This window comes from Ambystoma mexicanum, chromosome 1p (genome assembly GCF_040938575.1).
Source record: "Ambystoma mexicanum isolate Mex_15411 chromosome 1p, UKY_AmexF1_1, whole genome shotgun sequence".
Taxonomy (NCBI): Eukaryota; Metazoa; Chordata; class Amphibia; order Caudata; family Ambystomatidae; genus Ambystoma; species Ambystoma mexicanum.
The window spans coordinates 1165929159-1165950128 of record NC_090921.1 but is presented as its reverse complement, the minus strand read 5'-3'; the positions used below and the strand labels follow the sequence as shown (position 1 = coordinate 1165950128).

The 20970-nt window shown below is 48.4% G+C and overlaps 1 protein-coding gene across 4 annotated transcripts in view; it reads right to left on the bottom strand.

Annotated features, from left to right (window-relative positions):
- KMT2B (lysine methyltransferase 2B) overlaps positions 1 to 20970 on the bottom strand; it is a 1990704-nt gene that overhangs the window by 1745905 nt on the left and 223829 nt on the right. For 2 of the 4 annotated variants that reach the window (XM_069604859.1, XM_069604860.1), the window contains exons 3-4: positions 3083 to 7998; positions 1515 to 1622 (exon numbers count right to left, since the gene is read on the bottom strand). In XM_069604859.1, the coding sequence (XP_069460960.1) occupies positions 1515 to 1622; positions 3083 to 7998 (5024 nt within the window). The remainder of the gene's footprint in view (positions 1 to 1514; positions 1623 to 3082; positions 7999 to 20970) is intronic. The other 2 variants (XM_069604861.1, XM_069604862.1) reach the window with 1 other exon arrangement.

Genomic DNA, 20970 nt, shown 5'->3' with positions numbered 1-20970 from the left:
AACAGAACCAGAAGGAGCCGGCTAGTGCTTGGAGGTAGCAGATTGGCAGCAAGCAACTCCATTCCCTTAAGCGGGCGTTTAAAGATGGAACAGTTGAAAGTTACTGGGAGATTCAAATGGATAGTCACTTCCGGGGAAGCCGAGCTGTCGGGACAGGCAAGCAAAGATGCCAGAAGACCCTAGCAAAGACTTTCCAGCTTGGGCTGGGACTCCAGGAGGTTCGGAGGAGGTTTCATTATCTCAGTGTCGGCTGAGAAGCCAGTCACAGAGAGGACCATGGAGCAAGGAGGCCCAGGGAGACAGCGACCGGGAAACACTGCAGCAGCTGGTTCGCAGTGATGGGGTCACAGCAGAAAGAGAAGGACCCTTCGTGGCGGCCGCAGGAACCAAAAAGCAGTACCAACGCGGACTGAATACGAAGGGCTCAGGAGCAAAGCAGGAGCCTCGAAGATTGTGTAAGCTGCCAGACGAAGCCAGTGCGCCTGTGAAGTGGAGGCAGAACATCAGGGCACTTCTGTAGGTTTGCTGCCACGAGAGGTCCAGCCAGTGAGCCCTTTGGACATCTTGACACAGGACAGACCCTTAGTTCAGGTTTAGGTAGGAAAATACCTCCTAGGTCAGGGACAGTGAGGCATTTTCTAACCTCCCTTTATCAGTTAATAAAGGTGGACACCCATCACTACGAGTCTTCTGTGTGTTCCTGGTTCCTCAAAGGTCTTACTTCCTCAAACCTCTTGGTGAGTCTTACTGTGAAGTGTTTTGTAGGAGTTAAATGTATTTGATTTACAAGACCTCACAGGAAGGCCTATATAAAGAATATATTAGAAGGTACTATACCAATGACGAATGCCTGGTAAGGAGAATGAATAAGGAGTAATATTGCCCGGCACAGAAAGTTGGAAAACAGAATAGTTAGTCAATTTACCTTTCAGGGAAATAGCTTTATCATACCACCCTCCTAGAGGTTGATCATATTCACCAACAAAGGTGGGAGACCATTTCCGCCTAACACTACTGTAGATTGCTAGCAACACCTAAACTATAGCATAAAGGTTTACAAAGCACGTGGAACTGCATAATCAAGAATGGTTCTTCAAGTCTAAAAGAACCCCTACTGATGTGTCCAAAAGCACCCAAACCCAATGTCTCCTCCATTACCAGAGTGCACTTCAAGGTGCCAATTGTACTGAAAGATACCAGGCGGTAGGAAAACTCAAATTTGCCTCCTCCAGATTCCCCAAAAATGTCTAATGTATTGGTGGATGGGGCTCTGTCATTAATAATTGTTAACACTTTTGGCCCTGACATGAAACACTGAAGTTAATTCCGGGCTAGACAAGAACACTTCCCCAAAATGAGCAAAGCACCCGGGTAATCAAAGTCATAGGCCAAGAGCAATCTACCACCCTGCTTTTGAAGGAAAGCAAGTTCTGAGTATGCCCTCTAGCATCCAGTGAACATTCCTTTTCTGCTCTTCAGACCACACAAAAAGTGTTAATTATCCTCAAAGTTACCTGGCTCCTAGTCTTCTTCCCAGCCTTGATAGACTCTACAACAGACTTCCTTTTACAGTTACCTTCCGAATCCAAAAATGTCCTCTTCAGGAGAGCTGGAGAAGACGCCTGTAAGGAAACAAATAGCAACCACAGAACATGGAACTCAAGCCCTGGTAAGAAAAAATCCAACTGCAATCCTTGCATGTTCAAAACAAATAGCGGAAAAGAGGCAAAAGCTGGAAACAGCTCAAAAAAGAGGACTACGAACAAAAGAATGCTAAATCTACCAGCACAGTGTGATGTGGCTATACATTCCAAACCTATCAAAGAATATTGGGGTCCCAATAACTCAGACTCAAAGGAACTACAGAAAATGCCTTTGTTTTAGGATGTGCATAAAACCAGAAAAAAGAAGCTACTTTAATTAAATCACTATTGGGGAATACACTTCAAACTCATGAAAGTAATGTATTTCAGAATAAAATTTGATTTAAACACCGTTTAAAAGCACATTCAAAAATACTAAACTTGCCACTAACCTGTCAAAGTAAAAGGAACACCAATATAATCTTTGCAACACTATCAATAATAAAACTATCAAGAAAAAACATTTAGAATTAGATTTTGTAATACAAATTGCACGGTTGAAGAAGTAGCACCAAATCATTAGGAGTACAATCAAACCTAGTTTGCTTTGTCATAGTATTTTGCAGTTATCGCGACAGGGTGCATACTTGTCTTACAACCAAATACAATGTGTAAACTCTGTTAACTGTTTAAATCCAACGTAATTCAATCATGTTATTTTCATGAGTTTACAAGATTACCGAATATTTAAGTGTTTTGAATGACTGAAGTGTAAACCATTTTTTGTCTAGATTAGTTGCATATTATATAAAAATCTTTTTTGGTTTAGTCACAAACACCAGCGCATACCTACAACAAAAGGATTTGAGATCCCATTGCATACCAACAAAAGTAATTTAAAGCAACAGTACCAAACCAAATCACATCTTACTTTCCACTAAATGCGCACTACAGAAACAAAATGGGCACCACAGTAAAAGTTGACAACTATAGCAAGGGTGACCAATCTCAGGCCCACCGATGTGGAGGGCCAGACACCCAACACAGCGAGCACAAAAACAAGCTATACAAGACAGTAATGCGAAATGACCAATAGAGGTATTTCAGTGACCACCTTAGACTGGAAAATTATCGACCCACATATTTCCAAACTTATTCAGAGCAAGGCCCATGTCAAGTATAAAGGGCAAGGTCATTGCAGCACTGAAAACACTGGCCAAGAGGAGGGATATGCATGGCACAGACTTCTTCACGATAAACTGATTAAGAGGGGAAGGGAGCAGGTGGAAATCCTCAGTCAGGACAAGGTATACAGGGGACAAATAAATTACATAGATTAGAAAAAAGTAGACAGAAGAGCTCTCAAACACTTGCTCTGGTTAAAGGGATCGAGGGTCACAGGAAAGGAAGAGAGACTAACGCCTTAGATAAAAGTTTTAGTAAAAGAAGGTAAGGATAGAGAAGATTGGAAAAGTAGGCAGCCACAAATCAGCGCTCACCGGAGAAGCCAGTTTCCGTAAATTGTATTTATCAATTTTGGAGAGTTGAACTTTAGCAGTTTTCAGAAGTTTCATCATCTTTTCATCCATACTGGAGAGTGGTACTGCTAGATCGGCTTCTTCCTCACTCTCCTCTTCCTCCTTGCACTCAGGGCTCAGTGCATCATCCTCATCATCATCATCATCTGAACTCTCGACTTCTGAAATAGGAGTGGAATTATCCCCAGCATACATGGGCTTGAATGGTACAGAGCCAGCTGAAGGTAAGCTACCACGTCTGATAGCTACCTTCCGTATCACACCTGGGCAGTCCACAGCTTGTATCTTAATCAGACCTTGCCCTGAGTAGACCTTTGCTTTATCACACATTTCCACTTTCACTGCAGTTTCAGCAAACCGAGGCAAGGATAGGTGGTTAGTTCTTGCCACAGGATGTGGCTTGCTACTTAGGTTGACAAGTAAATCTGAAGTGATAGGTGATGGTTTTCCAAGAGTCTGGGTCAAGGAATCCGGTCCAGTAAGTACATTAGAATCCTTCTTGTGCTCTGGCTCCACAACCTCGGGATACAGGACAGATCTAGACTCCATTTTGTGCTGCCGTACAGCAAATGCAATTTTAGAATCATGAGAAGGTGAGTTTTCACCCTTATTTGGAGGGACAGAGACTGATTCATATATCTTCAAATGGGCTTCACTTGGAGTGAATTGAGGAGCTCTGAGAAGCGGTGTTCTTTTGCAAGTGTCCCCCTTCCCCAAGGGCAGCGATGCACACATGGGCTGAGAAGGCACAACCACTGGGGGCTGCTTCATTGTAGCCCTCAATGTTGGGGGCTGTGCCACAATAGTTGCCACAGTGTCTTGCTTCAGCGTGGACGAATGTGGCACTGTGGGAAGTGCCACTGGTATCTCTGCCATGAGTGGCAAAGAGGGAGAAACCACCACGGGTTGGATAGGCAATGGGACAGAGGGCAGTGCCACCACAGACTGTGTCATCAGTGGTGCTGATGGTCTTGCTACTGCAGGTTGGCTCATTGCTGGCTGTGAGAACGGCAAAGAAACCGGGGAGGGCAGAAAATATGCTTCTTCTGATGAAACCGCTGGAAACTTGAAAAGGGTTTTTGGTGGGCTGTTCTCTTTGGCCTGTGTGGCAGGAGGGCAAAGCTCTGAGTTAGAGCTACTGAGAGACTTCCAGCAGAATGTTGGCTGCCTCAGAATGGTTTTCCGTCTCTCTGGTAGTGCTGCAGATGGGGAAGACAAGGGTGGGGATGGTATCTGTGCATTATGCGGCCTTGGTGACAAAGTAGGCAGGAACTGATCTGATGTTGGTGATTGAGGTGCAGAACCCTGCATGGTTTCAGACATGCACAGCGACATTGCATCGGCTTTCTCTGGTGTCAGGGATGGAGGCGGCAATCCCTGTGGGGAATGCAATCTTGGTGACCCTGGCGCAACAATCAAATTACAATCAGAGTCTGGCAATGCTGGAGACAAAGCATGTGTGATATTGGTACTTTGTGATTCATGCACCACAACCGGGGTATTATCAGAACTGAATGAGTGCAACAAACTTTGCACCTTATCAGAACTGTGCAGCAATGATGCTAAACCCTGTGTAGCCTTAGAAGTGGGTGACATGGGTGTCGAGTCCAGTGTGCTATCAAGGATGGCTGATGTAAATGTGAAGTCTTCATTATCCAAACAGGGTGATGAAGGTGTCAACATATGTGTGTTAGCAGCAGACAGCAATGATGTAGAGGCCTGCGAGTCATGAATGGATGGAGCCAGTTTCAGATTTGGTGTGCCATCAATAGAGGACGAAACCAGCAAGCCATGTGTTTTATCAGAAATTGATGTCCCAAGTGTCAAACCAGATATTCCATCTGAACAGAGTGATGTTTCATGGGTCTCCACACAAGTGGAAGACGAAGTAGTCAAGGCCTCCGATACAGGTGTCATTGCAGGTCCAGTATTATCAATGGGCAAATCTAGTTTTAATTCTTGTTTATTAATAAAGCTGGATGATTCTGAAAGTTCCCATGTGTTATCAGAGCTGGATGTTACAGGTGGCAAACCCGGTTTACCATCTGAATTTGGTGATGCCGTTGGAATGACTTGTTCAACAAAGCAGGGTGAATGAGGTGTGAAGCCCTGCTTATCATAGGGTGGAACAAGTGTGAAATCCTCTTTGTTCTCAATACCGGGAAGCCCATGGGCCAAGCCCTGCACAGCTTCAGTACAGGTGGGTTTAGGGACAGAGCCCTGCACAGCTTCGGTACAGGTGGGTTTAGGGACAGAGCCCTGCACAGCTTCGGTACAGGAGGGGCCAAGGGCAGAGCCCTGCACAGCTTCGGTATCGGAGGGGCCAAGGGCAGAGCCCTGCACAGCTTCGGTATCGGAGGGGCCAAGGGCAGAGCCCTGCACAGCTTCGGTATCGGAGGGGCCAAGGGCAGAGCCCTGCACCGCTTCGGTATCGGAGGGGCCAAGGGCAGAGCCATGAGGATCATCGTTAACAGTCGATCCAGGGGCCATGGCCTGCACACCATCTTTACCAAGTGGCCCAGGGGCTAGGGCCTGTGCATCATTGGAAGTAGGAAGCCCATAGTCAGAGCTTTGCACATCATCCGTACCCGGCAGCTGAATGGCGGAGCGCTGCCCATGTTCTGTACTGGGCAGCCCAGGGGCTGAGTCCTGCATGTAATCAATACTAGGTGAAACATGTGACAAGCCATGTGCATTGCCAGACATTGTTAATATAGGCATGGAGCTCTGTTCATTTCTAATAATTAACGTGGGTGTCAAACTCTGTCCATTCGAAGCATTAGAACAGACGAATGTCAGCCTTTGTAGGTTATCAAATATGGGGGACTCTGGTTTCGAACATTGGGTATCATCAGGCTTTGGTGACATGGGCATCAAGCCTTGAGAGTTATCAGAATTGCGTGTTGGAGAAGACAATCCCTGATTGGCAGACATAATGGATAATGTGGGTGTGAAACAATGCATATTATTAGGACACAAGGATGTCAAAATCTGAGCGTCATTAGAAATGGGCGAGGAAGGTGTCAAACCACTCTGTGATGTAGACATTGCTTGGTAATGACCGCCCACTGCAATTGCTTTATTCACATCCTGATCTGGGTTTGTGCTACACTGATCAAAGATTGGCAAGGATTGTGGGCATTGCTCTGTTTCCACATCCCCTTCCCTCGGATCATAGTCTCCTTCGATAGAGGGTAAAGTTGCTTCCAGGCTCCAAGGACATGATCTACCTGACTGTTTGGGGTGCAAAGACGTATTCTCAGGAGATTGCCTTGGAGAAGACTTCTTTGCTGGGGACACTTCGTCATCCATAAACCTACGTGGTGGCTTAATGACACGAGAGGACCTGGAGCTTATAGGCATGATGAACTTGCGTATTTTCTTCAAGATGTTGGCCTTCACAGCCTGAATTTCCTCTGGTGTCTGGGATACTAATGGCCTCTTCTGCGCTTCCTTCTGCTCTGCCTGCAGCTGGCAAGCATTCAATACATTCTGTGGGGGTGGAGGATGATTACCACGGCTGCTCCTCCGCAGTAACAGTCTTGTTTCTAGGGTTGCTGCCTTTGTTTCAATAGCAGACTCTGGCACATCAGATAATGATTCTAGTGGCTCTGTACAAAGAGGGTGACCAGCATGTGACATAGCTGGCTCCTCTGCTTTCTGTGGCATTTCTAACAGAGATGATGATTCCATAAGAGCTACCTCCTCTTTGAGTGGGGGACTTTTTGGTATGGTGGAAACGTCTGTTGGTGGTTTCTGCATCTGGTTCAACTTAATTTCAGAGGTTTTTGTATCGTCTTGGTCCGTGTTTTGCTTGGTAACAGACATCTCAGATTTTTGGATTTTTTCAGCACTCGCAGTTAATTTAGATACGCTGGAACAACCATTACCATTCCTGAAGTCTTTAACCTGCGATATGTTGATTCTACTTCCTCCCATATTAATACAAGGCAATGGCATGGTCAATAACACATGGCAAGCCTTTACAAGTGGAAACAGGTTAGTTTGGGATGAAAACTTCAGCACAACAGGAGGATTTTTGTGGCTTTTGGCCTCTTTTGTTTTCTTCCTCGAACTGCTTCTGCTAGGCTTTGTCGATATTTCTTCAGGAGGCAGTGTTTTTTTCCTCCTGGCACAAGGGCCCTGCTCATTAGATTCGGTTTTCTGCATAAAATCCGTTGCTGGGGAGATGGAAGGGTCCTTGCTTTTGTTAAATGCTTGTACATTGACCCGCCAAGAAGGGTTGGCTGAATGTTTCCTGGAACTTGGTACTCTACCCATGGGCTGGGTGACCTCCTTGATGGTGAAAGGTGTGGACTCATTCAGTTGCCGTTTCCGACGAGAGGCGGAAGCCACATCTGACCTTTTGGAGTCTGCCCTTCTCTTATTAGTGGGTAACTGTTCTGTAGGGATTGCAATGTGATCATTACTGGAATCCAAATACAGTGGAGCAGGAGACACTGCAGCTAGAAAGGGATCTTGAGAAGGTTCTGCCTGCTCACACTTCCAAGGAGTCTTCTGCACAGGTGGAACAAGTGTCTTTTCTGAGGGCTGAGGTGGAAGTTTCCTTGTCCTCTGCACTAAATGTTTGTCCCTCTTAGCTTGTGCGAATGATACAGTCTCCACACGTTTTGTGGCTTTTGCCTGATTTGAAAGTTTTCTGCTCCTCTCCCCTAATGACCGTCCTTTAACATTTGACGGTATCGCCAGAAGTCTGCCCCTTGGCCGACTCGACCGTTGCCTAGCTTTTGCTTGCACCAGCGGCTCCCTGATCTTCGTCAGAGTCTGAAGTTCTCGGACCTTCATCTGTGGCATCATGTTGCCTTTCATCTCGGCTGCACATTTCTGGATATTTGTAGGTGCTGGAAGTCTTCTGCCTATTTAAAAAAAAACAAAAAAGGAATTTATTTTCTGACAGTTTCAAATTGATTATTGAACAAAACATTTTAAGGGAAGAAAATCTAAATCACATCCTGAACAAATAGAACAAAGCTTTGACAAGCAATTGATGGAACAGAGCATGGTATCTATACTTCCATCTTTTAACAATGCAGAATGGAGCAAGATGGGGTCCACAGATTGTCAGCGACTACTCAATAATATAAGGTGCCCACGTCTAAAGGACCCCTTAAAATATATATGCCATGGGGTGCTCGAACCAAGATGACGTCTTCCCGGTGAGCTCTGGGCGAGGATGCCTAGAGGCGGCCAAAAGCAGTTTATGCAGTTTGCACGTCTGATCTAATCCATGCTTCGGTTTGCTGCTGATCCAGAGCACGTGGAGTCCTTTTCTGGCAGGGACAAGTGGACTGTGCGCCCCGTGGTGCATAGCTCTGGCCTGGAAATGTGGCCGGGAGTGAGGAGTGTGCGGCAGTCAGTCTGGCCTGCTAACCTGCTGAGTGGAGACGCCGTGGCCGATTGGCAGGACATCCGAGCCCCCACCCTGTCGGAGGAAGGTGTGTGCCGGGTGTGGTGGAGGAGCAGGTGCTCGGGAAGGTGAGCGCTGGCCACCACAGTCCCTACCGAGACCTGCTGACGCCTGTTGCCGGTGAGGGAGCCACTACAGCTGGAGGCAGCAGGGTGGCCTGTGAGATGGTAGCCCACCACCCCCCACAGCCCTCAACCGCCAGACTGAGGCCATTCTTTTAATATTGGTTGCGGGGGCCCTATTGTGTCTGGAGGCTACTGGCTGCACTCTGGTAGACGCCCGTTGCTGCAGCATACTGGCATTGCAGGGAGCTGTAGATTGCGATCTGCGGGGCAGACATGTAGGTTTTTTTTTTAAGGAGGTAGCTGTGCACTGGTTGTCAGCTCAAGTTCATGGGGTTGGGGGCTCTGGCTGAGGAGTCTGTTGCCTGAGCCCATTTGGACATAGCGCTGCCTTCTACAGTGTGGATCTTTCGTTGACTTCGGTGCAAAAGTGGGGCTGGCCCAGTGTGCTCGTCCAGGGGCCGTAATGTGCTGTGCCTTTGCCCTGCTCCTGTTTGCCAACTTAAGTCTGTTGTGCTGGGAGTGTTGGCAGAAGGATCCAAGCCGGCCTGTGCTTTGCTAGTCCCCAGAGTATATCTGGATATAGTGCTGCTCTTCGTGGGGTGGATTTCTTCACTGGCCTGAGCGCAATGGTGGCACTGGTCCTGTGTGCTGACCTAGGACTGGACTGTTTTGTGCCTCTGCCTGGCCCCTCTAGCTCCGGAGGGGACCCTGGTGGATGCGCTCGCCTGGCTGCGATTTGCTCCCCCCTTCAACACTACAGGTAACAAGAAACAGGCCTGGCTGCAATTTGGGCATAAGGACAGCCTGTGAGCACAGCTAGAATGGCTGCTCCTAGGGCAGCGGTAGAAAAGGAAAAGCTGGGATTCTCTGATAGTCCGGGACACAGTTCTGGTGGAGTTGACCCCACTCCAGCCTTTGAGTTAGTGCTTGCCAAAATAAATGGTTTTGCGGCCATCAATACTAAGCTTGATGGTATGGCTTACAAAGTGAACAGAGCAGGAACGTATTGATAAGGAGAGCGGTCACATATCTGAGGCAGACCAGCAAGTTGGGACACTGGAGGATTCAAGTATTGGCAACGAACGAGGCGCTGCGCACATTACAGCGAGAATGACATTAGGGAAATGAACTAGGATTTGGAGGTGCAGACCCAGCAGAACATCTGTGTGGTGGGGATTCCAGAGTCTGTACTGTTGCAAAATATGGAAGTCTTCCTGAAGGGCTTTATCCAGAAGTCTTGAAGGATCCCCGCTTTCATGCCAATTCCTGGTGGAGCAGGTCCACCGGGTGTCGAGACACATGCTGAGACCGGGCCAGAATCCACGCCCAGTTAGTGCATGCCTACTGAATTAGAGACTGGGATGTGGTGCTCTGGCGTGCTTGGCACTCTTCAGTACAAGGAGGCCTGGGTTTTATTTTATCCTACCTTTACTCCTTCAGTTCAGCGTGCCCAGCTTTCATTTGCGGCAGCCAAGCACTCATTGAGGGAGCACTGTCTACAATATGCAATGCTCTACCCCTCCAAATTGGAAGTGGTCCATGACAAGATCCAGAGGTGCAGAAATTCTTGGAGCACTGCTGCAGGGCCAATGGAATCTGGATGTGGAGGAAAAGGCGACGACTATGGAGTTTGTGGCCGATAATGCCTGAGGACCATGGATTGTTTTGGGCTGAATTGTTTCTCATGCAATATTTGGTGAACATCTGCAGTTCTTTGAGGGCTTGGGTTTTTTGGGTCCGCTGAAGAATGTGCTATCGCTAATGTCCATTAGCAAAATAGTTAACTTGCCATGATTCTTGAAGTGGTTAGCCCCCTCCCAGGTTGGGGGCTAGGGGGGCTAAATCGGGGTGAGGGGGAAATTGTCCACAGGTTGGGCTGATTGTGTCTGACATCCTCGGGTGTTTGCCAGAGCTATGGGGTGCATTGGTGGGGGGGTTTGTGGGAGGGTGTTTCACTGCAAGTTGGGGCTGGGCAGTGTGGAAGGGGGCAGGAAAGGGGGTTTATGTGGGGTTGGTGTAGAAAAGTTAACAGTTCACGTTTCAGAGAATGGTACACTTCTGTGCAGCAGCATATGTGGGAGACTGCTAACTAGTGTTGTGGGTGTCATGTGAAGGGGTGTGTAGATTAAACAAGTTCCCATGGTAAGTTGTACTGTTAATAGTTGGATGTCCGCGGGCATAATAACCTACTTAAGGTCAGGCCAGTGGTGCCCTATTGCAAGCAGCACAAGGCTACAATTATCTTGTTGCAAGAGACCATTTGTTAAGAGCTGCAAACAAGGCTGTGGCCAGGTCCTGTGGGTGCAATAGATATTACGTTTTACTCTACATTTTCCGTGGGGGTTCTAACCCTGACCCATAAATCGCTTAGATTATCAACTGGACCAGGTGCTGACCCGGAGGGGCGGTTTGTTATTGTGTCAGGCATCGTAGTAAACACCTCTATTACAAAATGTGAAAGTGTATGGAGCGAATGCGGATAATCCAACTTTTTTTAAACTTCTTATGAAGTGTTATAAATACATGGATACAGATAGTGTGGGTGGGTGATTGCACTACAATTCTGAATGGGGTCATGGATAGGTCTATGGGAATTACTAGACCTCTCCCTCAAGCAGCTCGGCAAATCTTAAGTGGCATGGTGGCGATTGGTATGATGGATGTGTGGAGGATGCTTCATCCTGATACTTGGGAATATTCGTATTAATAATCGGTCCATTACATAACAATTCCACATCGATTATGTTTCGTACTGGTCCGGCAATGACGAGGATGATGTGAACTTCTTCCTTGAACCCTGTCGGACCCCTTCCCGCAGCGGAGGACAATTGATTTGGGCAGAGACTGTGGCCAGGCCCTTTCTGGCGGTTTAAGGTGTAGGAGCTGATGGATATGGTCTTTTGTAGTGAGGTGCTGGATGTGGTGTTGCCGTATTTCAAGCACAACTTGGAGTCAGTGAAAACTATGGCGACTGGGAGGCTTAAGGCCTTTCTTCGAGGGAAATGCAATGCGCGAGAAGGGGCAGGTGGTGCCTGACCCAGAGCAGATTTTAGATACTTTCCGGACATTTTATGCCCATCTGTACAGTGTGCAGAAGAACAGGTTACTTCTTACCTTGTAACGTTCTTTCGATGGGATGTTCCTCCGACGTATTCCTTATCTTTGATAATTCGTCTCCAGCTTGCTGGCCTCGGAAGTTTCTCTGTAGAGGGCGCTGCGCGTCGACGTCCGCCGAGTCGAAGTCCCTCGACAGCCACCGTATCGGCGCCGACGTCACCATGCCCCATAAATAGCCATGCGCGGCGTCCGTTGCTCAGTTCCGTTTTGTAGCATAGGATAAGTGATGCCTGAATTGGTTATTGACCTTGAAGGAGCGTAAGCTGCAACCACCACAAGGCAGTATTTACTTCAGGGATGGATGGGAGGGGCGATAAGGAATACGTCGGAGGAACATCCCATCGAAAAAGTTACAAGGTAAGAAGTAACTTGTTCTTCGAAGGGATTGTGTCCTCAGACGTCTTTGATAGACTCCCATAGCAGTGGCATGTAATTGGAGGTGGGAGTAATAATGTCATGCATCCCTTTTAGGAATGAACCGAATGTAATACGGCTTTGCCAAATCTGGTCTCTTGACTAGTGGGGGAATCCAGGTTGTAAAATTGTGAATTTATATGCAAACGACCATGTGGCAGACGCACATATCTCGGACCGCTACCCCTCTTTGGGGGGCTGAAGAGGCTGCGATACCCCTGGTTGAATGAGCCCTAAGAATTTGGGGTGGCTCTTTCCCTGCCAGTTTGTAACATTCCAGAATGGCCAAAATAATCCACCTGGAAATGGTCTGTTTTGTTATGGGTAGTCCCAACTTGTGACCAGAGTATCCTATTAACAGTTGGTCTGCTTGCCTAATCCTAGGCAGTCTGCTGATGTAAAAGCTCAGAGCTCGCCTTGGGTCCAGCCTATGTAGCCTTCCTTCCTCTTTCCCCGGATGGGGAGGAGGGTAGAACGAAGGTAAGGTAATTTTCTGAGTGATGTGAAATTCAGAAACCACCTTTGGAAGGAAATTAGGCTTCACCTGTAGGATAACTTTGTCCTTATGGAAAATTGTATGGGGGGGGGTTTACAAGAAAGAGCTTGTAATTCGCTCACCCTCCTAGCAGATCTTAGTGCTACCAATAGGACAGTTTTAAGAGTGAGAAATCTCAGCGAACAAGAGTGGAGTGGTTCGAATGGAGTACCCATTAGGAAATTTAAGACTAAATTTAAGTCCCATAAGGGAACTTGGAATGGTCTTGGAGGATAAACATTAGTTAATCCCTTGAGATATTGTATTACTAGAGGTAGTTTGAAATACGATGGTTCCTCCGCAGTGCGCTTGAAGATTGAAACGCTGCGAGATAGCCTTTTACAGTGCCAACTTGAAGGCCTGAGTTTGCCAAGTATAGTAGAAACGATAACACCGTTGGTGTACCAGATGAAAAAGGGTTGATATTCTCTACACCAGCTGCAAAATTTGTTCCAACGGCAGCGGTATAAAGACTTTGTTGCTGGCCTTCTGGCCAAAAGCAACACCTCCATGACGTCATCAGGGAGTTCCCAATCCTTGTACCTCACCCTTTCAGAAGCCAAGCGTGAAGGTTGAGGTTTCTGATGTCTGGATGGAGAACCTGACCTCCCTTCTGCGAGCGAAGATTCTCTTTGAGTGGAAGACGGATCGGAGGACAGATGGACATATGGACATATCCAGAAGGTCCAGGTACCATGTTCTCCTGGCCCAGTCCAGGGCAATTAGGATCATGGTTTTCTGGAATCTTCTCAACCTCCTGATCATTTGAGGAATAACAGGGACTGTTGGAAACGCGTAAAGGAGTGGGAACTCCCAGTCCACTACGAACGCGTCCCCTAAAGCTCCTCTCGGGGGAAATTCCCTTGAACAGAACAGATCGCACTTCCTGTTTGTGCTGGTGGCGAACAGATCCACCTGAGGGGATCCCCAAAGGGCGAAGATCTCTTGAAGGACTTCCTGAGCTAGCTCCCACTCGTGGGAGACTGTGCTCTGACTGCTCAGAGCGTCCGCTGTCAAGTTCTTCTCTCCGGCTAGGTGGACTGCCGATAGATTCCTTCCTGAATTTCCCAAAACCAGAACTGCATTGCCTCTCTGCACAGTGGCAGTGACCCTACGCCGCCTCTTTTGTTGAGGTAGTGCATGGCCACCGTGTTGTCCGTCATTATCAGGACATTTCTCACCTGTACTGATGGCAAGAAAGCTTTCAGCGCTAGTCTGATCGCTCTCAGCTCTAATAGGTTGATGTGTAGTCTGGACTCCGATGGAGACCAACGACCGCTGATGGTCAAGTCGTTGGCATGTGCTCCCCACCCCGTGAGTGAGTCTGACTACTGTTATCTCCGGCCATGGTTGCCAAAAAAACAGTTCTCCTTTCAAGATGTTCTCTGGATAGGCCCACCATTGAAGGTCGCGGGCTACCTTGTCCGGAATCCGGAGGAGATCTGTCATTCTCCCTCAGAATTGCGACCACTGTGTTCTCAGTGCCCACTGAAGAGATCTCATTCTCAGGCAAGCCTCTGGCACAAGGAAGATGCAGGATGCCATGAGGCCTAGCAACCTCAAAAAGTCGAAGGGTGGGAGACGTTAGGCATTTTGAAACTGGACGACCATCTGCAGAATATCTTGAGCCCTCACCTCTGGTGGCGAGGCTTTTCCCAGGAAAGTGTCCAGGACCGCTCCAATGAACTGGAGTCTCTGTGATGGTATCATCTGTGACTTCTTTAAATTGAGGGAGAAGCCCAGTTTGTGAAGGAAGTGGCAGACATAATCGAACTGGATCTGAGCTTGTTCCGAAGATACAGCTCTGATCAGCCAATCGTCCAGGTAGGGGTAGACGTGGATCCCTTCCCTCCTTAGACTCACAGCCACTACCGACATTAGCTTGGTGAAGACCCTCAGGGCGGAGGTCAGCCCAAATGTCAGAACTATGAGAGCCGCCAATTGCGAACCTCAGGTATTTCCTGTGTTTGAGATGGATTGGCACATGGAAATAAGCATCCTGAAGGTCCAGAGATACCAGCCAGTCCTGGAGCTGGAGGGCCTGAAGGATCTGAGAGAGAGTTACCATCTTGAACTTGTCCTTCCTGAAGAACTTGTTCAATTCTCGTAAGTCCAGGATGGGTCTCAGTCCTCCGTCCTTCTTTGGTATGAGAAAGTAGGAGTACCACCAGCCCTTGTTCCTGTCCACTACAGGTACCGGTTCTATGGCACCTTTCTCTAGCAGGTCTATAATTTCCTGCAAGAGGAGCGGATCAGGAACTTTTAGAGAGCTGGGCCTCGGTGGATGACACTGAGGGATGTGTAGAAAGGGTAGGCAGTAACCCTGGGCAACTGTCTCCAATACCAAAGCATCTGACGTAATAGCCTGCCATTCCGTCAGATGGTTAGTTAACCTGCCCCCTACAGGTGTTGTGTGGAAATACCTCAGTGGTTTGGGGGCGGCTGATGCAGATGCTGGAGGGTAAAAGAGGCACCTGCTGCGGCTTTAGTACTTTTGACCCGTCCACCTCAGGTGGATCTCCTTTGGCCTCTTTGAGCCAGCTGTCCTCTGCCTTTTCCGAATGCGGAACAGCAAAAGGACTTTCCTCTCCCAGAGGTGCCCGAGGGGCGAAAAGGAGTTTGGCGGATTGCAGCTCCTAAAGATTTTGCCGCCGCTTTAGATGTTTGCAACTTTTCCAGACTGTCATCAGCCTTTTTACCAAATAAAGAAGAGCCGTCAAAGGGCATATTCAAAAGTCTGGCCTGTACATCTGGAGCAAAGCCAGACTTTCGCAACCACGCATGCCTGCGGATTGTCGTACTTGCCGCCATGGCCCTGCTGATACGGTCAGCGGAATCGATGCCAGTTTGAAGTGATTCGCACCTGGCATCTTTGCCATCTTTAATGATGGCAAGGAAGGCTTCCCTTTCCTCTCCTTCCGGTATGCAGTCAGCCGCTGATGAAGCACACACCCACAGTGTGACTGAACCTGGCGAGCGTACAGGTGGCGTTGATTGACTTCAACGCCATGCTACAAGCAGAAAATACTTTTTTTGCCATAGAATCGTACCTTTTGTCATCTCTATCCTGTGGGACGGTAGGGTAAGCAGATCTGCTGCTTGATGAAGTTGCCGCTTGAACCACTAGGCTCTCTGGAGTTGGGCGTTTTGATAAGTATTCAGGGTCAGCCGCAGTTACCCTATACTTGGCTGACAATCTTTTATTGACTAAAGAGATAACCTCAGGAGTTTCCCCAATTTGATGAAATCTTCCTTTGCAAGGCTGCATGGAAGGGGACCACAGGATCCTCCTACGGACCTTTGTCTAGTATGTCTGCCAGGTCATCCTGTTGAAAAAAAGGTGAAGGCGCAGACCAACCCATGAATTCAATCATTCTTGCCATCAGGGTTCTATAGGGTGTTTCGGCATGTTCCATGTCTGGTTTGACAAATTCCACTTCTGGAGAAGTGTCCAGCCCACTTGCCTCAAGTAATGATTCCTGTAGGTCTTTCAACCTTCTTTCCTCAGAGGTAAAATCCTCTGCAACCCAAAGGTTTCCTGGTCAGAATCCTCCCCTTCTTCATAGATTGAAGATAATCCGGGGTACTCTGACCTCGTAAATGGTGTAAAACCCATTTCTAAGGCAGAAGGAGCCAAACTCGTCATTATTGGGCGATAAAACTTCGATGTCGTCGACGCCGATGTGACAGGCTTCGAAGGCGTCGAGAAAACTGGAAGAGGCCTCGAAGAACTCGAGAGGATCCGGATCCTACTCGAGGATGTCGACAACGGTCTCGGCGTCGTGCCGGAGGCTCTTGGTATAACCGTTGGCTGTGAAGTAGCCGTGGTTTTCTCTTTTATCGGCGTCTATGCCAGTGTCGACGATGGTGTCGATTCGATCGACCGATGTGTCGACGAATCCTTCGACAACGGCATCGATGGCGCCGATCGATGCGTCAAAGGGATCTTAGACGACGGCGAAGATGGTGCCTTCTTACCCGATGGCCCGTGGCGCTCTCGGGTGGACTCTTTCGCCGGATGCTGCGACTCGCAGCGTTTCTATTTTTTGGGTTTTTCACCCGGGATATCACCCTCAGCTGTCTTCGAGGGGGGTCGAGGCTGCTTTCTCGAAGACGCTTAGCATTTTCTTCCTGAATTCCTCCCACTCAGCCTGAGAGCTGTGTTTTGTGGGGCAGGAGACCCTTTCTGGGGAAACAGAAGATGATGAGGTAGGGGATCTTCGACGTCTCTTCTCCGAGTGTCTAGATCTCGACGAATGGTGGGAGTTACTTCGAGACCTAGAATGGGAATGCTTTCGACGGCGAGGAGATGAATGCCTCGGCCTAAGAACCCTTTGAGGAGGTTTTGACTGACTTGCCTCTCTCGAGCTTCCCCTTGCGCTCCTTCAAGGCTTTCGCCGTCATGGACATACAGTCCTCACACTCCGAACAATGGTGCTCGACTCCCAAGCACCACAAGCAGATCCTGTGTGGAAGCGTTAGCGACATTTTCTTTCCGCAGTCTCGTCATTTTTTGAAGCTGGACTGCGGAGTCGTCGGTTCCGATGAAGAAGCCATCGAGAATGAGTTGGTATTTCAAGTAAATATAAGAGGTTTTAACTGAACTGAGCAACGATATTCCGAGGCCCCACGAAGCGTGGAAAAACGGAACTGAACGACGGACGCCACGCGTGGCTATTTATGGGCATGGTGACGTCGGCGCCGATACGGTGGCTTTCAAGGGACATCGACTCGGCGGACGTCGATGCGCAGCGCCCTCTACAGAGAAAACCTTTCCGAGGCCAGCAAGCTGGAGACGAATTATCAAAGATAAGGAATACGTCAGAGGACACAATCCCTTCGAAGTGTGTCGATGCTAATGCACTCATGAGTACTTTCCCAGAAGAGTCTATGGCAACAGTGCTGATGTGGTTGAACACCCAGTTAACGGTTGATATTTTGGCAGCTATAAAGGTGTTGCTGTCGTCTAAGGCACTGGGTATGAATGGTGTCATGGCAGAGTTCTTCAAAATGTTTGGGCCCAACAACGCAGGTCATATGTTGAATATGTGGCAGGACGCTATGAGCGTAGGGTCGCTTCCCCCTTTGCTTTACATGGCAGTGATTACTTTGATTTTGAAACCAGGTAAAGACCAGCAGGATTGTGCATAATGAAGGCCTGTGTCACTTCTTAACTTACACACGAAGGTTTCTGCACAGATCGTGGCCAATAGGCTGCTGCCCTATATGCCATCTATTATCCATTGTGATCAGTCAGGGTTTATCCAGGGACGCTCCACTGCACTGAACTTGAGGTGCCGCTGCCATTCACTTGGATGCCGAATAGGGTTTTGATTCTGTTGGGTGGGTGTATGTTTTCTGTTCTGCAGGTGGTCGGCATTCTGGAATAGTTTGGAGGTGCGATGCAACTCCTGTATGAGTGAGCCAATGCCGTATTAGGCTATTTGGTATACGCTCTGCAGCATTTCACTTGGAGTGCGGAAAGTGGCAGGAAGGTGGGTGCGAGCTTGTGTCCCTGTATAAGGATATTGTCCTTTACTTCAAGACCCCGGAAGTCAACCTGGGGTGATTGAAAGAGGAAGTGGTGCAATTCTGGGCGCTGTCAGGGCTTAGCATTAAGTGGTCCAAGTCGGTCTTGTTTCCGTTGAAAGATTGTACAACCGAGCCCCGGAACGTGCGTGCTTATAGGGAGGGGGGGGGGGGGCGGAGGTCAGTTTACTACTTGGGGATACAGATTATCCAGTCTTGAGATAGCGTTCTGGGTGAGAACCACTTGGCCTACTTGCAGGAGTTCCGGATGAAGGTTAAGTGGGGTGCCCTCCCTATTTGGCTGTTGGTAAGACCAGCGATAGCGAAGTTAGTGGTGCCCAAATTGCTATACGTTTTTCAAAAAGCCCCTGTATGGACAGGAATAGTGTTTTTTGCAGACTTGCAGCATTTGATAACTAAGTTGTTGTGACGTCCCAAACACTCCTGGATCAAAAGGAACACTGACAAACCCTATGTGGCTGGGGAGCTGGGTGCACCTGATAAGTTCTACTTTCTGGAAGCACATCTCCACTTCGCTGTATACTGGATGATGCGTCTTACCACCACATGTGCATCGAATATTGCTCTGTCCACCCATATTCACTGCACAGTGCGTTATCGACGTTGAAAGTGCAAAATCGGTGCAAATTTGATCCAGTGTCTTTTACAAGCCATGTCTGGAGGAGGGTCCTAGGCCGGTTGAAGGTGGGAATTCGCAATCGCCCCAATGGTCTGACTATGGAACATTGAAGCTCTGCATCAGACATGTGATGCAGCACTGACTAGGGAGTGGGAAGAATTGGGTATCAGATTCATGTTTGACATGTATCCTGAGGGGGTTTTGTGAGTTATGATCAATTTGTGAAGAAAGTGGGTCGTGACTTCCGTGGGGTGTTTCAATACCATCGTATGAGAGAGACATTTAGGGCATGGTCTCCATCATTTCCACGGGATCCAGTGATTGTGCGGCTGTAGCAATACCTTGCAACTTCAACTACAACTACGGCGAAGCATGTGGTCTCCTATTTCAAAGATAGTCATGCAAGGTACCCCGAAAGTGGCTTTGGGCTACAGAGCAAAAAATGGGAGGTTGATGTTGGGTATCAGTTTTCTGATAAGGAGTTGGCTGCGATGTGCCAGTGTATGCGTGCCAGTGTATGCATACCAGGGCTGTGAATGGTAGGCTTAAACGTATTCAGTTTAACACACTACATAAGGCGTATGTGATGCTGGCGTGGCTCTAGCAGTTTCACCCTAGTAAGGAGGGTAGTTGCCTGTGATGTCGAGTGGTGGCAGTGGCATCCCACCTCTTGCTTCCCTTCTGTTAGCACAGCAAGAGCAGCCCTGGCCAAAATCTAACCTACGCAGCCCCCCCCCGCACCCCCCCAGACTCTCACCCACACCCCATGACCTGCCATGAAAGTCAAGGAAAGACGCAGACCAAGGCCACCTCAGGCCCTTGTTAACATCACCCATTCTATCCAAAACCCAAACCCTGCCACCTCTATAGGACCCAAACCTCCCCCCAGCACTCAACCCAGTCTTAGCCCTATTCCACTCTTTGCCCATTCTCCGATCCACCTCCACCCCCCACCACGCTTCCACACCACCCCCTCCATCGCCTATCCCTCTGCCCCTACCCACCACGACCACCTCCGCTCCTGTTGCTCCTACCATTCCCAACCCAACCAGTCCAGCACTTGCAAGCATACCCCAACTACTCTTGGACCCTTCTCACCACCAGCCAAGTCGCCAAAAACAAATTCCACTTTTTTGATCTCATCACAGAATCAAATCCAGATTCCCTTTTCATCACAGAGACCTGGTTTGCTGACGATTACGAGCCTATTGCGCACAAGGCCTTCACACCCAGGTACAACCTTTCTGTTCGCAACAGATCGCGACGGGGAGGAGGATGTGATAACTACATCACCAATTTCCACTAATATTTAAAGACACCTCACCCAACACCACATACAACGAATCCCTTCGGGTAACACTCCAACTCTCACCCTCTGCTTACTACTCATCTACAGACCCCCCCCCTTGCTACAACAAAAACTTGCAGACACTTTGCGATGCTCCGACAACCAACCACAACCTCTATCCAGCACTTACCAACCTAGGGGAATTCAACATCTGGTTTGACTCGCCCTCAAACCCTGTGGCCCGATCTGTCAAACAACCTAGAAGCATTCAATCTGAAAACACATCTCCACACCCACCTACACTGGACGTCACAGCCTCAATGTAATCTTGAGCACCACAAACATATCCACACTGCCTCTACCCCCCCCCTCCATCATGGACAGATCACTCCGCAATCATCTTCGTACCACTGACCATAACATCATGCACCGAAGCCAAGGCCTGACCGCCAACCACCAACCCCCACACCTCCAACTCTTCACTTCTACCCCTAGCCCAACAAATACTAAGCTCTTAAAACATGACTCACCCAGGTGGTACACCACCAACCTCAAATCACTAAAAAATCCTCCACCACCATCTGGGAACAGGCCTGGAGAACCAGCCCCAATGACCCAAAACAAAAACGCTGTAGCAAAACTATTCAGAGCATACAAATTGGAAATCAGAAAAAATTATTCTGTGGGGACAGAATCTTTAACTCTCGCAACCCAAGCAAGGAGCTGCTTAGAATCATTTCCGAATTAAACTCACCGGGCCTGCTCTAAACCCTGCATATACCCCCCTCCACCCATTTCCCAATCCCTATGCGCAGGCCACTAGATAAGGTGCG